This window comes from Bemisia tabaci, chromosome 5 (genome assembly GCF_918797505.1).
Source record: "Bemisia tabaci chromosome 5, PGI_BMITA_v3".
Lineage (NCBI taxonomy): Eukaryota > Metazoa > Arthropoda > Insecta > Hemiptera > Aleyrodidae > Bemisia > Bemisia tabaci.
Genome location: NC_092797.1, coordinates 56894722 through 56913972, shown reverse-complemented (window position 1 = coordinate 56913972; position 19251 = coordinate 56894722). Strand labels below are relative to the sequence as shown.

The 19251-nt window shown below is 42.5% G+C and overlaps 1 protein-coding gene across 7 annotated transcripts in view; it reads left to right on the top strand.

Annotated features, from left to right (window-relative positions):
• The window catches only part of SPoCk (secretory pathway calcium atpase), a 78939-nt gene that overhangs the window by 12311 nt on the left and 47377 nt on the right, over positions 1 to 19251 (top strand). The window contains exons 1-2 of one of the 7 annotated variants that reach the window (XM_072301002.1): positions 5382 to 5621; positions 9330 to 9816. The exons of 1 other annotated variant lie outside the window; for it this stretch is intronic. In XM_072301002.1, the coding sequence (XP_072157103.1) occupies positions 9739 to 9816 (78 nt within the window). In that variant the 5' untranslated portion in view covers positions 5382 to 5621; positions 9330 to 9738. Of the gene's footprint in view, positions 1 to 5381; positions 5627 to 6421; positions 6919 to 9329; positions 9817 to 12759; positions 12853 to 19251 lie in introns of those variants that run through there. 5 more of the 7 variants (XM_072301000.1, XM_072301004.1, XM_072301001.1 and 2 more) reach the window with 5 other exon arrangements.

Sequence of the window (19251 nt, the reverse complement as noted above, 5' to 3'; positions counted from 1 at the left end):
GCCTTGAACAGAGTCCTGGCAATTTCTCGAAAAAATCGAAAATTTGGCAACAAAGATGACGTCAAGACGGGCTCAGGACATCATCAAAAAATTGAGCGTTATTTTTATGCCAAAACGCAACTTTTTAGCACTAGCCATCTTGGAATTTCGAAAAAAGTTCAAAAACGGTCCACCCTAGATCCCCCCTACCCTCACCCATGGGTCAAAAAAGTGTTTGTCTCGTTTCGAATGGGCCCCTAGATGGCGCTCTAAGAGCTGGTCTGGTTTTATTCATTGAAGTACATTTTAGATCCAAAAAACGCATTCTCGTATATCAGGCGTTTTCCGCCCATTCAAACCAATGTAATTTTGCCCGTAGTTTTGATCCCTTTGAGCATCATCTAAAAAAGCTTCAAATTGGCTCGAATTTTATATACAGCCTATTATTTTCATAGATAGAACCGATTGCCACCCGGACCTCGTCGATTTTCCTACATGGCGGAAATAAGCCGCACCCTAATGTAATGCACACCGATAAACCGATGCTGTTCAATGGGCGGTCCAAATTTTTTTTCGACGGATCCGTTTTTTCGTGTTTGAACCGTTATACTGCCAAGCCCCAGAATACCTAGCCGAAGTTTTACTTTTTTTTCTTCTGTTGTCATGAAAAAAAGCTGCCAAATTTCCGACGGAAATCATGCATGGCAAATCTTGTAAAAAATTGAATTGTTCAAGTCAATTTTGCAACCTCGGAATGAAGTTACATTCATGTGTGCGGGAAACGACGATTTGATCCCTGTTTTCACCCTGTAAAGTTACAATTTTTGAAATTGTCAAGCCAAAAATCTTAGTAAAATGACTAAATTTTCCCGGTACCTCCGTCTATCGTAGGTCATCATCGGACTTGGGTTCAACACAAACTGAACACTTGATATCAGTATAGCAGTAAGTAAACCGGTGTCGACGCTCGAACTTGGAGCTATATCCTCAAAAAGGTTTCCCGTGTGAAGAAATAAGTTGTGAAAACGAATGTGGGAGCACGCTTGTTTTCGTCTTAAAACCGCGACTGATTTCCCACTGAAAGCCGACCCCGACTTCTGGAGTTCAACACCCGCTATGCATCTTAGTTGTCAGGTAGACAACCACACTTGTCTCACTCAGTTTGACCGTTTTTCTCATATAAAATCCTCCTATTTCATGCGGACTTTTTATTGGATTCTCGGCTACAATGATAATTCTGCTTCTGCTGGAATCACACGCTGAATTCGGCAGCTGAATATGCAGGTCGACCTCAATTGTTATCGCTCAACGGCTGAAATTTTGCAAATTCGAGTTATTTTCATCTAGATTTGTATCAAAGCTATTCGAATAATTTAGACAAATCCGACATTATCCGATGGCTTCCACATTCAAGCCACATTCAGCTCCCACATTCAGCGTGTGATTCCGGCATTCTTTAATAATTTGCACGAGTCCAGACAATTTTGCAAACCTGGGAAACGTGGATATTATCGTGACAGCGGAAGGATGTGTTAAGTGCTGAATGGGGCTCAATGGAATCTTAAATAAGGTCGAAATGGGGGCGCGCGCCTACGGGGGTTGACAACAATAACATATAAATAAGCACAAATCGATAGTTACTTTGCTCTGTAATTGGACCGTGCTCTACAAATGGAACCACTATTTTTGGCTCATTTTAGAAACAACAAATGCGCCATGAGTTGCCCCATGCAGATAGGTGTTTTTATGAATAAGGCAGGAATAGAAGTCCCTTATTGCAAAAGTCAATGCATTTTTCCACGCGTTCTGCATATCAGTGTTGCGCTCTTTCGGATAAAATTTTACGTAAAAATAATTTTTATGATAATATATATGAAAAAAAGGGGAAAAAATGAAAAAATCGATATACCTGTGAATTTTGTGTTTAAAATTCCTGGAAAGTCAGGGACTTTTGAGATCCAAGAAAACTTTTCACCCTGTCCAGTTATGTCTCTATTTTCTAGAGATTTCAGTAAAATTTTCCCAGTAAATGTATGTCAAAAAAATGAAACCCGAGCGGAGATGTTTAATGTTGCATTGGAGTTAGGCATTTTTATACTCAACCCATCCTGGCGTGATAGCGAGGAGAGCAGTAAGTGGAAAAATGAAGTTTTGAGAAAACTAACTCTGAAGCTTCTGACGAGAAAATTTTTTTGAAAGAAGCCTCCGTTCCTCGTCAAGTTGCCACTAATCGTCCGAAAGACTCCTAGAAATCATTTACATGATTAAAAATCCACTGATTTTATTTCAATCACATAGAAATGGTATTTTTCATTTTCATGTTAGGTTATATTGTTACGCAAGACAGCCGTAAGTGCTATCCTCTGCATGCTCTCGTGGTTGCGTTTTGAACACACCACAAACACATTTTCACGTTAGAAATTGGCAGAAGAGGGCGGTACTTTACTTGAAAGCTTTCTTTTCGTCGGCTTTCTTGAGGAATATTGTCACTTATTGCTGTCTTGCCTAAGACTACGTCATTTTTTGCGCACTTACGGCTGTCTCGAAGACAAATTTTGAAGAAAACTCGATCTCGAAAATTTTACACTTAACGGCAGCATCGACGATGCGCACCATATACTCCTGATTACGACCCTACAATCAATAGTATTGATATCAACACCAAGGGTGCAGGAAGTTCATCAGTGTACGCTTTCACCAGAAAAACGCAAAATTTCCCTACGCACTATTACACAGCGGGTCGAAGTAATTTTGACAAAAAATACTTGTTTTTTCGCACTGGCGGTCGAAGTGAATTAACAAAAAAAAAATTAAATCAGCGCGGTCGAAGGAAAGACAGAAGGTGAGCACGATTGAAGTAATTTTAACAAAAATCAGTGGGAATGAAGTAAATCTGACAAAAAATCAACGCTGTGGAAGTAATTTGTACAAAAAATCAGCGTGGCTACCGCCGGAGTGTACACCGTGTTTTGCTGTGTTGACCGCTCACCCGCGAGGTATGTCTCGCCAGATTGTGAACATTCTGCACCCCTGATCGACTCCTATAGATACAACTACTCGTGTTCTATGGATGGGCGTGTTGCCTGCAGGAAAAACCGAAGGTGCTCCAGCATCTCTTCCCCTGATGCGCATGCGTGTCAAGTCGCTTATCGCCACGCACGCCACCAGCATCTTTATGGAGCAAGAAATGGAAAAGCTGGCTCTTTCCGATTTGTTAACACTGAAATGCGGTGTTTATATCTCTTTAAAATTTTAAATATGGAAATTAAACCGTAACGTTCGTTTTCCTGGAGTAGAACATACTTTTTGGATTATGACTCTATTCCATAAACCACACTATTTTCGAGAAAATCGATAGTAAAAACAAAAATGTCTGTAATCACAACCTCTTGATCGACCTCTTTCTAAAATGCCCGAAATGTAAATATCTCATTTTGTTCTCCATACCAAGTTTCATCGTCTCTCGAGGATGATGACTGGCATTTTGCACTCTCGTTTGGCGAATGACTTTCATCGTCGAAACTCTTATCTTGCATTGTCCTTTGTCGATCAAGTTCAGAACGGAAAGCTTTCAATTCTCAACGCAGAGCAGGAGGTTCCAGAGTCGGGTTCTCGGGTACTATGCCGTATCGTGACGAGAAAAGTCAGAGCGCCTTCAATTTTCCGCAGGCAACACGCACATCCGTAGGGCACGAATAGTCGTATTCAAGCGTTGATATCAACGCATGGACTCATTAACGTGAATAGAGAGCACCACTAAAGTTGTGGGCAAGGTGATTGGGAGAAATTATGCTGTTTGCCTTACCTAGGATTCGAAGATGAAAAAATTGGCAACTTACGCGGGCGTTTTAGCGTTCATTACACTTGTAATTGGGACGCTGCGCGGCTAGTTAGTACACCCGTTTCGTCGCGCTACTCCTGGCTCATAGTAAGTCGTAATTGCTATGCGTTATCGCTTCCAAAGTTTACAGAATACAACCGACTCGCGTTATCGTCAATGTTTTTGTTTTATTCCTTGCTTTGTGCATTCTATTTGGCTGGACCCCTTCGCCACAACGCGGCTCGCCCCGCACCCTAACAAGGCTGCTTCGCGGCAGTTGTCGCAGTAGAATTTATTCAAGTGCTTTGTGTGACTCTCTGCATGACCTGAGACCTGAGTTGAACGGCCAACTTGAAGCAATAGACTTAATTGCCTAAAGTCAATTTTCGAGAAAACACGAAAAAACCTATATTTTTTGGACAATTGTTTATATTTATGTGGAACACACAGCATCTGTAATAAGACGCGAGGAGGGTCGGAAGAATTGGGATGAAATATAATTATTTAAAATTTTGTGGTTACGCTCTTCTTCTAGAAAAGCACCCCTCGTGTCATTTTCAAGAAAAATACATGCTTGTTGGATGACAACATCAAAAATCATAGTGTGTGTCCTTACTCGTGGTTTTCATCATGGAGGAAGAGCCCTCTGTTGGGAGGGGCGAGAGGTGGCTCGGAAATTCCGCCCTTTTTTCACTGAAGCAGGTATTCAAATTCTAAAAACAAGACGTTTAAAGCGCAATTTTGGTAAAATGGCTCAGTAATGAGATGCGCCCGCCGGCCCGCCCTCAAAGAATATTATTCCGTTAAAAACCCATTTCTGAAAATTGGCGGTTACGCTCTTCTTATTAAAGAGCAATTTCGGTAGAATCGCTCTGTAATGAGGTGCCTTTACTGCTTCCACCCTCAAATACTAGTATTCCGCCAAAAACTCAATTTCTGAAAATTTGACTGTAACGTTCGTCTTTAAGAGCAATTTTGGTAGAATCGCTTGGTACTAAAATGCGTCAAAGCTAAAAGAATAGTATCCTGCCAAAAAAATCCATTTCAGATAATTTGGCGGTTATACGCTCTTCGTCAAATAACTCGTCCCATATGGATCATTGTGAAGTTTAAAGCTGACTCAGGTGTTTTCCTGTGCTTTTGCATTTTAGTTGTGCAATAGTTCGGGATGAGTAAGTGTGAGCTCTTGAGCCCCTGGCTCGAGCACCGAGGCTACCTTGGACATGTGTACTTGTTCGCGTGTTCGCTTGTTCGCCTCTCTTCCTTTTTCGCACGTTCCGCTAGCGAGGCGTGAATGATCGATTATTAATGTTTCCCCTTTTAAAGATGTGGCAAAGAATCGATTATTAAGGTGTTCCTTCCGAACTCCCTGTTTGTCGATCCTTTTCCATGCGTTTAAATGGTGGAGCGTTCGATGTATCGCAAAGGACGCGACGCGACCGGCACGTTGCGAGTCAGGCTTGCCGAAGCTCCACGCGGAAGACCCCCCTTCACCGCCAAGTTTCCTGGGGAACCCGCCCGTCCGGCAACGTCGCCGAGCTCTTATTACGGGTGATTAACTCGGCATATTTTATCAAATTTGAATTCTGGGCGCGCTTCAGCTTTCAGTCGACGGTCAGGTCTTGTCCGGTCCGCGCCGCGCCGCGCCTTCTTTGAATTTTCCGATTGTTTTCCACCCGCGATTTTGCCTCCGAATTCCCGGTTTTATCTCTGCGGTTACTTTTTTGCTTTCACTTCGTTTTGCCTCTCATTTTCGTTGATATGAAGCGCTGAATTTGAGCCTTTTAAGTGATTTTAACGGTTCTTTCTCATGAAAGATGAAGTAAGGTCGGTTTTTTCGGTCGTCTCTGATAAATGAAAAAGTAGAGTTAAAAACTTGATGGTCACCGTGAGGCATCCATGCTAAAATTCGTCGTCACCTTCTCAAAACAACGCATCTCCTTTTCAATGTTGCCAGATTACCCCTAGAAAATTGCATTTTTACCCAAGGAGAGTCTAGGGAATTTTGAACTTAAAAGTTGACTGATTTTTCGCCTGACCCCATTCAAAAATCCAACAAATTTTGGAGAAAAACTGCACTCGTACATTCTCGTCGATAAAATGAATTGTGTGAGTCAATTTTTCACCCTTGGAATGGAGATACGTTCGCCTCATGGTATTCCTCATTATAAAACAATCTGCCTCATCGAAAATTCAATTTTTTTGAGAATTTTGGCTTTTACGCCCTTTTTCAAATAACTCGTTCAATCGGACAGCGTTCAGCAGATAGGAACCGTGCCACATCAGCTACTGCCTTTAACTGGGCAATTTAATATTTTACAAGAGAACATTGATGCGGATTCCGTTGAAAATTTTGAGGAAGATGCTTCGTTCTATATATGCAGAAAATTCACTGTTTGCACAAAAATCCGCACAACCGTTTTAATGTGAAAAATTAAACTGAGTAATGAAATTCGATCATACCTGATGTGGCTCGGTTCCTTTCTGCTTAGCGCGGTCCAATTATTAGTAAGCATGAATAAAGTGAGGAATAGGCTGGAAAGAACTCGGGCGGGCGGGTGGGCCTCTGAAATATTTCACCTCCTATCCACGCGGAACGCTATCCGTTCATCATGCGAGGCAATAGTCCTCGCCTCATTATCTCCCAAGCACGGTAGCACGCTTTGATCGCGAGCGATAGTTGAGATTCCGTGTTTACATTCACGGCTCTGTTTAGTGTTTACTAAGAAAAAACGATGCTATAGCTATGTCATGTCTGTCTCCAATTCAGGCAATTCAGCCAATTCTCCATCTCTTCACGACCGGGACCGGCATTCTGAGTCTTGTCCCTGCGCTGCGCTGTGTCTCGTCCTCGAGTCCACCAGTTACCTAAGTCATGTAACTCGATCGCTTTTTAGTTTTTCATTCTTCTCGCTCGAATTATTAACCAACAGTTTCGTGGAAGACGTGCACCGGGATTATTTGCCGGATTTTTAGCGTAAAGCACTGTGCAGTGCGCCGCGCCGCGCCGCTTCGATTAGTTCGATTGTCTATTGTCTGAGCGAGTATAATTCGTCACTCCTATGGCGTAAGGACGCGTCTCGATCTCCGCATGAGTCTCAGAAATCATGGTTTCTTATGTATAACAGAGTTCATGATGTGGAAACGTACCTGTTTTAAACTTGAGCAAGAGCTACAAGAATAGTTATTTCCTCTAAAAAATGGCTCAAAAACCAGGATAAGCGCATCGGGAAAGATTCCTAACTTGACAACCTGCGTAAGAAATATGCTTTTTTGTTGCATCCCGCTTCTGAAACGACACTACGGCATAGGTGAACATAATTTCGTGAGAGGAGTCGTTCCATCCAACACTCAGTGCGCATTGGGATGCTAAGCAATATTCAACATGACCGACGCCAGCCCGTCTAAACACACGTGACGAGACGGTATTTTATCAAACGGCGTGGTGTTTTTAAGGGTTCGTTAACTGTTGACAAATTCCGTCAACAGTTTACAAAATACGTCATCAAAACAAATTTCCGTTCTCCGCTTGTGATTAAATGGGCGTGGACTAGCCTTTTCCGCCAAATCGTCCGTTATTAAGTGTGATTTAATTTTCGTCAAGAGTTTCCGGTTTCGTGAACGTGCTCCGGACCACGTTATCGAATCTGTTGACGATTCTGGTCGAGAGAGTGAAACCCATCAAGAGTCCTGTGAACAGGCCACCGGGCTCTGATCGGTTGATGAAAATACCACCTTGGTAAACGCGCAGGAGCCAATGGCTGTTTACGGATTTCGTTAACAGTTGACGAAGGAAAATTGCCTATTATCGATGGGTTCCTTCCGTTGATGAAGACAATGGTGTGACGATTTGGGCGCGGAAGCGTCGGCTATCTATACTATAAGCTCCGAGACCTCCTAATTTTGCGAAACTGGTGACGCTTAGTTCCAGCGTTCTACCGGGCCGATTTTCATGATTTTTGCGGCAATCGACGGGCAATTGTTCTAGATAAGCCAACTCTTTTCGAATTTTCAAATATGGCCCAGGTTTTTTTATATTACGTGGTAAAGTTGCGAATTCTCCCATTTAAACAATGTAAATTTATACTTTTTGTCATAGTTCGTTTGAGCGTTCTACCGGGCCGATTTCCATGATTTTTGCGTAAATCGACAGGTAATAGGCCCTAGATGAGCCCGCTGTAATCAGATTTTGGAAAAAGGACCCAGGTTTTTTTAAAATCACGTTATAAAAGTGAGTGAGTTTACAGAATGCTCCGGTACTGCTACCGCTATGCGCGGGAGGATGCGCAGTGGTCGAGGAGGTTGCGCAGTAGCTGTGTAGCCTGCGCATCAGCTCTACACTTATCTACACAAGATTCGCGCCAGTGTCCACACGTCGAGCGGTGGTCGAGTCGTCTAAGACGTCGAATGCGTCCGTTTTGAACTCGGTGTGGGTTCGATCCCCGACCCACGAAGTCTTAATGATTACCTGTGTGACTATCACTGTGCATTGTTTTACTGCAATATTTCATCAAGCAGTCATTCCAAAACGCGTCCTTTTAATTTTAAAGTAATTTTAAGTAATGTTTAAAATTAAAGTATACCTCATATCGTAATTTTTTAGGGGAAAAATAAAACTAACACCGATAGGAGGGTAAAAATAGGGCCGCGAAGCGGCCCATTGATGGCGCGGAGCGCCTTCAGGGGGTTGGGCCGCGTAGCGGCCAGGGGCGTACCCCCTAGTGTTGAATATTGTGCAGCATCCTAGTGCGCAAGGCTTGGATGGAGTGACACCTCTTGCGGAATGTTCATCTACAGCGTAGTATCGTTTTTGAAGCGGAAAGCTTATAAATACGCTTATTTCTTACTCACATTGTGAAGGTAGGAGTGTATTTGAGACTTTGCCGATGCGCTCATGGTGATTTCCCAGGGATTTTTTTACAAGTTACAACACTTGCTTTTGCTCCAACTAAAGTTTGCAAGAGGCCCATTCGTGGCTCTTCTGCCTCGAGTTAGGTTAGAGGAGTTTAAGGGTGTATCTTGCGCCCCTGTTTGAAGTTTAAGGAAACTTGTCACTGCGCCTAACTTTTTTTTTTTCAAATTTCAAGTGTTGATCCGTAATTGGGCTATATTTTGCAATTGGGAACTACAATTTCTAGTTCATCAGTGAAAACACGCAGGTGAATAGGGAAACTAATGATAGATACATTGTCTCCAATCTAACTAAGCCATAAATTCCTCGTTCTCCCCCCAGAAAATCGTAGCCTTATCTCAATGTTGTCGAATTTCTCCTCTCCATCTGCATTCTTACGTTGAGAATCTTGAGTATTTCTAACCGAAAATATCACTGATTTCTCTCCTGATCTCGTGCAAAAATCAGCCAAATCTCGGACAACTCAGGTACATTTTTAGGCATGAAAAATTAAATCGTTATTTGGGTGGATTTTGCAACTTCGGATTGGAGCCACGTTCTGGGAGACGACGAATTATAGCTCCGAACCGAAAAATGGAATCCAACTATCGGTCCCTTCCTATCCTCCAAAATTCATAGTTCATAGATCGCAGACAACTCTATCGCTTGCCGACTAGTTCAGCCTCGTTTAAGCTCCCACGGGTATTTGAGAGACCAATTTAAGTAGCTAAAAACGCTAAGAGTGTTGAAAAAAGCTGCGTCTGAGGACAGAATTTTTCCAAGCGAAAGAAATTCCCTGCTTCAATTGCGAGCATGGTACCTCCGAAGCGTATTTTCGGCCGATGCCGAATCGGAAGTTGAGCGAGCATGGAAAATACCTTGGGGGCGCTGCCAAGTGAGTTGATGGTGCCGTGCCGGTAGCGGGAGGTACCGCCATCCAGAATCGTGACGTATTGACGTGACGTCCGAGCGTGAAATAGGAGCTCTCACCTGAGAACATTCATCGACGGTCTTGGCGCTGAGTGACGTGACGTGACGTGACGTCACGATGGTGGATAACATGGCTATGTCACCGGCGACGACGACGACGACGACGACGACGACACCCGCACCCGACGATGCCCAAGTAAGTATGAGTCCCGGCCCCGCGGGCGCCCGCGGCGCCCGCGGCCCGGCACTAGCCTTGTCCCTTGTTAGCATCTCGGGGGCTTCCACTCAGGAGGCTATGCAATATGCATGCCATCAACCTGAATCCACCGAAAAATGAAAACTTAAATCCATCCACGTCTAGAGTACCTGTATAGGGAGAGTAGCGACAGATCTGAAACTCCGAAAGTCCATCAGGCCTTCACCGATGCCTCCGCGAATAAAGTTAGGGCCCAAAAGGGCAGCCAACCTATGAATTTCGAATGTCCAGAGCGATTTACAAATACAATTGTTACGAACCGTCGTTTAGAAAGCATGTATTAGGTTTACTTTTTGCATAAATTTACTTATTTTTGCGAACGAACGCTCATTTATGTACATTCTTAGCCATCTTGGTTAGAATTGAAATCTGTAGGCTGGCAGTGAAATTTTGTGTGTTAGAAGTTGCTCAGAAGGGTGGCTGCACTTTTGGGCCCTAAGCCCTCCATGAACCGATCTGTCGCTACTCTCCCTATACAGGTACTCTATCCACGTCAACCTATCCACTTCGATGCCATCGGAAAATTTTTACTTGTATTATTATCAATTATTAAATCGACACACGGTGACACGGATTTGTCGATCCATTCACAGTCGCCGATCGAGTCACGCGGCGCGGCAGTCGCTTCAGCTTTTATTCTTCCATCGATTTATGTGTATCGAATCGACGCCGGTTTCTTAATAATTTCTATGTAATTTGTCGATGGAATTGGTGTCGTACCGATTCACGTTTTTATTTTTCGATGGATCCATGTCTATCGACTCCATAGCCCCCTCGCACATAATCGTTCTTTAAACTGCTCATCTCTACAGAATGCCCCATTTGGTTTAAAATGTTATTTTGGGAGGTTCAACGATATCCTCGACATAGCATCACTAAGGGGCTATGCCCCCTGGCCGCTACGCGGCCTAACCCCCGGAGGGCGCTTCGACTCGACAAAAGAACGACCAAAAAAGGCTGAAACGAAACGGAACAAACGGAACAGAGCGTTTCGTTGCTCTTGGATATAGTCTGTAGCAAATGAGCATACCTTCAATTTGCTTACCTTACCCTTCTAAAATCAGACCAAGATTCAACATTTCCCGCTTAGTTCAATTGTCCGCTTTTGAAATTCCCGCGATTTTTCATGGGCGGGAATTTCAAATTTTGTCCCCCTTTCTAAGCTTTCTGGTCTCCTCTAACATGAAAAAACCTAGGTCCTATTTTCAAATTCTGATTACAGCCGGCTCATCCAGGAACCTGTCGATGACCGCAAATATCATGACAATAATCCGGGTACAACGCTCAAACGAACTGTGACAAAAAATAAAAAATTACATTTTTTAAATGGGAAAATTCGCACCTATAGCACGTAATACAAAAGATCTGGGTCATATTTTCAAAATCTGAATAAAACGGGTTCATTTAGAGACAATTGCCTGTCGATAGCCGCATAAATCATGAAAATCGGCCCGGTAGAACGCTGGAACTAAGCGTTACCAGATACACAAAAGGAGGTCTTGGAGCTTATAGTATAGATGAATTACACAAATTTCGCCAACCTCGAGTAAAAGTGAGCAGTATAACTTTAAAAGTGGATCCTTGAAAGGGAGGACAATTATTTGCTCTGAGGCCTAAGCACAAAGAATGCAAAATCAAAGGAAAATAAATTACCAGTTTTGTTTTTAAGGTAGGTGGTAGGTTCGTAGCTACCTGAAAGTTTGTCAAAATCATAACCTTTTTCTTTCTTGTTTTGTACTTTTTGCCGTGGCAAATCAGTGTAATCTCTTGCAAGGATCCATTTCCCAAGTAATACTCCTGAATTTTACCAGAGGTCTGCAAAAATCGTCATTTTTAAGCTGCTATTTTGAGGGATTCGTGAAAGCTCCCACAATCACAATGTAAACCAAATGGAGCCGGAGCCCCCTAACTCGAGGTGGAGTTTGAGGATCGGCTTTTGTTTACCCCCGCAGAAATCAACACCTTCATCTAAAGAAAATTTATGTAATGAGAAGCAACTGGCTTGTCATGTGGAGACTTGAAAAAAAGGGGAACAAATTGCACTTTTTAATATTCTATCTGGCAACGTTGCGTCATTATTGCGTCCCGTCCGGGCGTTCACGGTAATGATTTAAGTAATATTATGATATCATTTCGTAGTCATCGTTCAAAATTGCATCCAGGAAAATCGATTATTGATAGGCTTCGGTTGATAAACATGACCATCGATATTAGCTCATTGATTGGTTCCGAGTTGCGAGGTGAGCTCAAATAGACAACACACACACACACATTCGCCAACAAGGAAAAAACAAGGAAAAAAGAGGAAAACCTCAGCATGTTTAGGCACCACTACAATGCAGATTGCCGAGGTAGTCTTATCTTGGATCCCGTAAGCCTTTTCGTTTCACCTGGTTTCATCGTCCAAGTCTGTTCCTTTTTTTCCTCCCCCACTCTCTTTCTAATACCACTCATTGGCTGGAGTTTCCCTTGTTAATTTGGCGCTGTCTACATTTATTCAAGTAATTGTTGAAACTTCCATGACGGATTGTACGAAAACTGTGCCTCGTAGAAAGTTGGCACAATGATGACATTTGATCAGCATCCATGAACGAGTTTCAATCAATAAAAAAATTGAAAATCAATCAGGGCACACATTCTCGTTAGGAGTGTGCGGGGTTCTTTTCATAGAGTCTAGACTCGGAATCCAAGAGCCTTTTCCCCCCAGTGTTTGTACAGTTTATGAGCGTCCTAGGGGATGAGATCTCCGCCTTGTAGGCAGATCGATCGCAACATTTTTGCTATCGCAGTTGATCATTGAACTTTATTGGATTTGTTTACAATTAAATCTCGATAACGAACTGATAATCATGAACCGGACCGAGAAAGATACCTTCACTCTCGCCAAGTTTTGAGATCAGTTCTAAGCGAGGTTCTTTTCCAAGACAGTATCGTGTGGGCGTTGTATCAATTTCGCATCGGCCGGCTCTCAACATGGTGAGATTTTCCTACGCGAAGACCACTTTCTTGGGATATATTTTGAACTCTTCTTTATGATGTACAACGTCTTTTGCAGAGAATATCTCGGAAAAAATGAACACGAGGTTGTTGGATGATATGGAAATTTCGAATTAATTGTGGTAGTGCCCCAACAAATCAGGTTACTAACCCAACTATTGCGCTACTACCCCAACTATTGCGCTACTACCCCAACTTGAGTCGCGGTACCAGCACAATTGATTGGAAATGTCCATATCATCCAACAAATTGGGCTTGGACTAAAATAGGCGATGACCCCTTACACATTTTTCCCGTGCATATATTTTAAAGACCCTGTTTCATACGACTCGTTTCTGAAAGAGGACAACCAACGGGACATGTCCATTTTTAGATGAGCCCTAGAACACTTATTAGTACTATCATGTAACCTGAAGCTCGTCTCAAAATGGTCATATTCCCTTTAGGAACAACTTATTCGCACGTAGTATGAAAATTATTGTCGCGTATAGATCATTTATTCGACTTTTCGCCCAACGAGCAATGAGTGATGTGTTGAGTAACAGCGTAAAACTAATATGACTTACCTAGTCAGATTTCGATGTTCTCAAAACATTCCCCGGCCCGGTCTGTTTGTCAATAATCGAGATACTCCCTCACGTCAGAAGAGTGACAAAACGGGGGAGTGGGGGGGGGGGGGCAGGCGTCCCGTTTCGCACTTGAATACTCCTAATTGCAACGCTATCCTGCTGAGGAAAAACATCGTATGAGCATTCGAATGTTTCCTTCCCTCTCGGATTTTTTTTTTTTTTTTTTTTTTTTTTTTTAAAGTATGTATCTTTTTACTTGAAATTTTCAGACATTTTATATGAGCTTAAGACCAACACTCTGTGAAAAATCGGTAGAAAATTGTTTACAAATTTTTCCGAAAAGTCATGATTTGTGCAAGTCAATTTGGACGACGTTAAGCAGAAAGCCACATGAGCCATTGCCATATTTAATCGAGTACATTTAATTTTTTACATGAAAACGCTTGTGCGGATTTCAAGCGAACAGTGAATTTTCTGTATTTTAAGAAGGAAATTTCCTAAAATGTTCAAAGGAATCCTCACAAACGTTCTCATGTGAAAACTGAAATTGCCCAGTTAAATTTGGCGATAGCTGATGTGGCTTGGTCCTTTTATGCTAAAGGCGGTGCATTTGGCCACGTCCGACGGCTCATAGGACGTTCTTCGTTAGGACGGGAGAACGGATGGGACGTCATATGAATCCATCATTGCTGTCGGAAGCGGGGAAACCTTGATGTCCCCGCGGGAACATTCCAGCGGGACTGGCGCACAGAGGATGGAGTCAATTTGAGAGGTCGCCCATGTACTTTTGAGTAAGACTGCAAATGTTGATGTTTATTTCCTCACATTTCAATTTTCAAGGGGTGCCTCTAGAAGAAAATTCCACGAAGAAAGCAATGGAACCAATTTGAGAACTTGAAAGTTGTGTATAAACGGAGTTATAAGCGTTTAAAGTTGGCAGATTTTGTCCGAGCTCTCCTATTAACTGGATCCACCGTGTGGCGATGACTAAGCCCGGGCCGGGCGCAACGAGGCAGAACAATATTAAAACTTGAACATGGGACGTAATCTCTTGGGAGCAACTCGACTACGCTCCGGAGCCGCGTGGGAAAAAGTTCCGGGAAATGAAACAAAGAGACACTGAAATTAAATATTGGATTTCTGCAAGTTGATGCATACGTAATTGCTCCAGCAACGATCTATAGATATCCACTATCCAGGTTTTTATTCTCCACTAGAGGCTGTCTTCATCGCCACGCGCCACGCCCTGGAAAAGCGCTCTACGCTCCCAAAAAACGCATGGTCGCCGTCGCTCCGGAAAACTGGGAAAGTCAGGGACTTTGAGGCGACCGGGAAAAGTCAGAGAATTCACCGGAAAAGTCGGCAAATTTTGGGAGGTGCTTTTAGCTGAAGCGAGGGTAATTTAAGCGGGACAACATCAAAATGCAAGTTTTATTCGAATGTCAGGGAAAGTCAGTGAAAAGCAAAAATTGCCAGGGAATATTCAGGGAACGTCAGGGGATTTTTAGATGAGAAAATATTGGGCATCCAGCCAAAACTCTGTGGAAGCTCGTCGACCAATTTTGTATTCAAAACCGTGAAAAATTAGAGAGAGGTTGAGAAATTTCAAATTTTAAGGAAACATTTCTTTTTGCATCTAATTTGCGGTTCATGAAATTCTCCGCGCAACGATATCCAACCATCCATCTTTTATAAACACAGAGTTGCGGGCGGTCTGAAAAACCGGGAAAGTCAAGGAATTTGCGGTGACTGGGACATGTCAGTGAAAACCAGGGAATTTACACAAAAAGTTAGGGAATTTAAAGCGCTTAGTGTTTAGCAGAAGTGAGTGTAATTTACAGGAAAAAATCAAAGTGGAAGTTATATTCGAATGCTAGGGAATCCGAAAATTTTGGAGTCAGGGAAAAGCAAAACCAGCCAAGGAAAAGTCAGGGAATTTAAAGATGAAGAAATTACGGGAACTCTGTAAACAGCCCTATGTGTGAGTGTCTATGAGCTGCCATGGAAAATATGAGTCACTATCCAAAAATTTGAGGAATGTACAGGCTCATCCAGGAATACTTAGACGGATTCAATGGAAATTAGCCAGCTGCATATGGATGGCAAAACTCCGAAACCTCGTAGCTACATTGGAGCGTTTCAAAATTTGCCCTCTTATTTTACGTCTCCTAAAAAAAGTAAGGCAATTTCATGGCTTGAAATTTTTGCAGAATATGCAGGTAATAAAGAAGGAAATTCCAGGAAGTTTTCAACAAAATAAGTTAATTAGTTTTCCAATGAAAAAATAAAGTAGGTATGACAGGAAGTCTTCCTCGTCGAGGATGGAGATACGTGGTTTCCAACTTTGACGATCGATACAACTTCCCTGTCAAAACAGTCGGTTGCTGAAACCCATTGAAAATGGAGCTCTAATAACATGTGCCAGGAATTTGCGATTTGAGTTCTGATTCCCATGTAAACTTCCGCGAGAAATACGACGGTGCCACTGGTTTTCTATGAAATCGACTCCAAAGCTGAAAAAGATGTCTCAAAGTTGAGGCTGACATAGAAGGGATATCCCACCCCACGCTAGTCTGAGAACCCACCTCCATGTCAAGTCAGACTCTGTATGCCCTCGTAGAAAGCAAATACACCATCAGGATGCCACTTTGTTTGGGGACTTGAACTTTTGAACCACGGCAACCCTGCTAATGTATTTTCTCCCCATCTTTGCATGGAGAGTTTGACCAGGATGTCTACAAGTCCGAAAAGTCTGGAAATAGTACCAATTTTTTTGAGGGAGGTCCGGAAGTACTGAGAAAGTGCGGAAATTCCGCAAAAGGTCTGGACTTTTTTCATTTTGTTGTCATTTTTGTCTCAATTTGAGCGAGAAATTCAAATATTTGAAATTTTTCGAATTTGGTCAAATGGAAGTACTGAGAAAGCACTAAATTTTTCTATTGAGGAGGTACTGAATTTTTTGGGAATGTACTGAAAAAGTACTGTAAAAGTAATGATTTTTGGCCCGCCTGTTTTAGTAGACACCCTGTTGACTCGACATAAAAGTGGATTCTCAGGGTAGCTTGGGATATCTCCTCTATGGTGGCCTCAACTTTGAGGGGTTTTTTGAGCTTTGGAGTTGATTTCAGAGAAAACCAGTGGCACCATCGTGTTTCTCGGACGTTAGAAAAAATACCTAAATCGCAAATCCCTCACATATGCAAGAGCTCCATTGGTCCAGGTTCCAAAAGAAACCCTGAGGTATCCTAAGGGAACCATGTGGGGTTCCCTTAGGCTACGTGGGCTGCCCCAGCAGTGGGCAGTGCCCTGTGGGCTCCTATTGACCTTTTCATTCACCCTAGGGGCCGTCCACAAATTACATAAGGAACTTAGGGGGGAGGGGGGGGTGTCAAGCGCTGCCTTACGTAAGCCAAACACTAAGATTTTATTTTTTCCAAATTTTGTTCATTTAAAGACTGACTAGTCCAAATTTCGTTTTTTTAGACGTTTAATGTTTTTTTGTTAAAATATAATTTTTTTGAACTTTTTAAATTTAAAAACTGGTTATTTTTTCAATACAACTGATATTCTTTATGATCTCCTACCAGCAATTAGTATTGTTTAAAACACTACCGATTTGCTTCAACACCATTTTTTCATTGAATTATGCATTTAAACGATAGAAAGGGGGGACTAACCAGCCTTACGTAATTATTTGGAGAGGGGTCCAGGTTAGCCTTACGAGTTCCTTACGGGGAGGAGGGGGTCTAAAAATCGCAAAAAGTGCCTTACGCAATTCGTGGACGGCCCCTTATAGGGACCAGTGGGTCTGGATGGGTCTCTATGAAATCCCCATGGGGATTAATCGGAATCTAATGGAAGCGTTTTACAGGGGTTGTTTCCAACTGATGAATGATGAATTGATCTACGGACGCTTTCTCTGACGTGGAATTTTTTACAGCGAATCCTCTGCAAAGCGGCTCAGCTTCCTGTCAAAGAATGAGACTTGCGGAAGAAGGTTTGGATGGAGTTTTTACCTATGGCCTATGGCATGTCGAATCGCATTGTGCGCCACAGCGTGAAGCCGACTATGACATGGGGGCGAGACGCATCATCATGCGTGTGTCGCCTATCAATTTCGGAAATTTGTGTCAATTCTCAATTGACGTCAATCGCCTGCCCGATAAGCGTTCGGTGCGTGATAAGGGAGTTTTGAGAGGGTCGCTTCGCGCTTCAAATAGAATGTTTGTTTGTGTTGTCAACAAAGTCTCTTCTTCTTGGGCTCTGTTGTCTTTAGACATTTTGAGATGAGAATGACAGCGGCCCAGGATTTTTCTTCGACCGGGGAGTCTCGTTTTCTTTGGAAAAACAATTTCTAGAACAATAGGGGAAATAACCTCAGCACAAATAACTTTAAGTTGGTGATTATTCGGTTAGGTAAGGCGCGAAGCGAAGGGAGACGAGATTAAGTCAGGTTACTTTAGTCGAAGGAAGAAGAGTAAGGAATTTGCTGAGTGTCAACAGGGCTGCTAGGGTGAAAAATTCTTGAAATTTTATAGGAGAAAATCTGAAAAAGCAAAGGAATTTTGCTCAACTGTGAAAAGTCACTGAATTTAAACGCCAGACCTCAACGTTTTTCTTTCAGTCAAAACATTGGGTGTTTATGATTTCAGAGCACTTCTAGCTTCTTGAAATTTTTCGAAAAAATTTTTTGATGAGAAATCATACCCTGAAAAACCCATAAGAGAAGTCTGAAGATTTTATTGTAAAAGTCCCTGAAAAGTCGGGGAATTGCTCGATCTAGTAAAGCTTATCATCCCGGCTGGAAAACTCGGTAAATTGGGAAGTCACTAGGATACATCGCCCGGAAACAGGGAAATGCCAGGGAATGGAATATTACTGTCAGACAAGATAAGAAATCAAACACCACAACACATGTCGTTTTACCAAAATGTCGATTACGCTTTACTCACATGAAAAATTAATTCATTCGACTTGTAAGCAAGTAAGGAAGGAGGTAAGTAATGTTTTCTGCGTTCGTTCATTTAAACTGTCCGCTCAGCATAAAACAAAAGTCGACGCTCTGTTCAAATCAGACCGTAAAGAGATTTCAGTATGTTTTACAGAAGACAAATATTTTTAGCGCGCTGGATTTTAATTGACAAGTTTACAAGCTTGGTGCATGAAAATTTTTTGAAGCCCAACTGCCGATTATATGCGGAACGGATAATACTGTTTTCAATGACGGATTGACGGAATGACCAATGTCAATGATTTGGTCAACGTAACCCAAAGATTTGGCCAATGCATTTCAAAGAAAAACTAACTGTAAAATATCAACCGCACGTTTAGATTACTTTGTGATCTACTTCCCATATTAACAGAAAACGTCGGTTACCTTTTACCGTGTATTGCGGTCGAGGTGAGGAAACTCATCAAAGCGCCTTCATTTTCTGAGTAGGCAATCTGCCCATTCAATGAGCACAAATAGTTGTATCAAGGCGTCGCCTTGGGTGTCACGTGAAACACAGCGTGTCGCGTCGCTGTAGACTGCGGGGACCTCGTACGAGGAAAGGTGGAGCGTAGAGCGCCATCACTTTTTAAGTAGACAACGTGCTCATCCATTAAACACGAATAGTTGCATCATAGCAGACGTTGTCTTAGGTGTTGAGTGAAATAGCGTGTGTCGCGCCACTGTGGAGACTTCGGACCAGGATAGCCAGAAAGTGCCCTCTTTTTTGGGTAGGCAACGATGTGGCTAAGATTTAACGATCGGTATAACCAAAAGAAAAACTAATTTAAAAATATTAACCGCGCATCTACGTTCTAC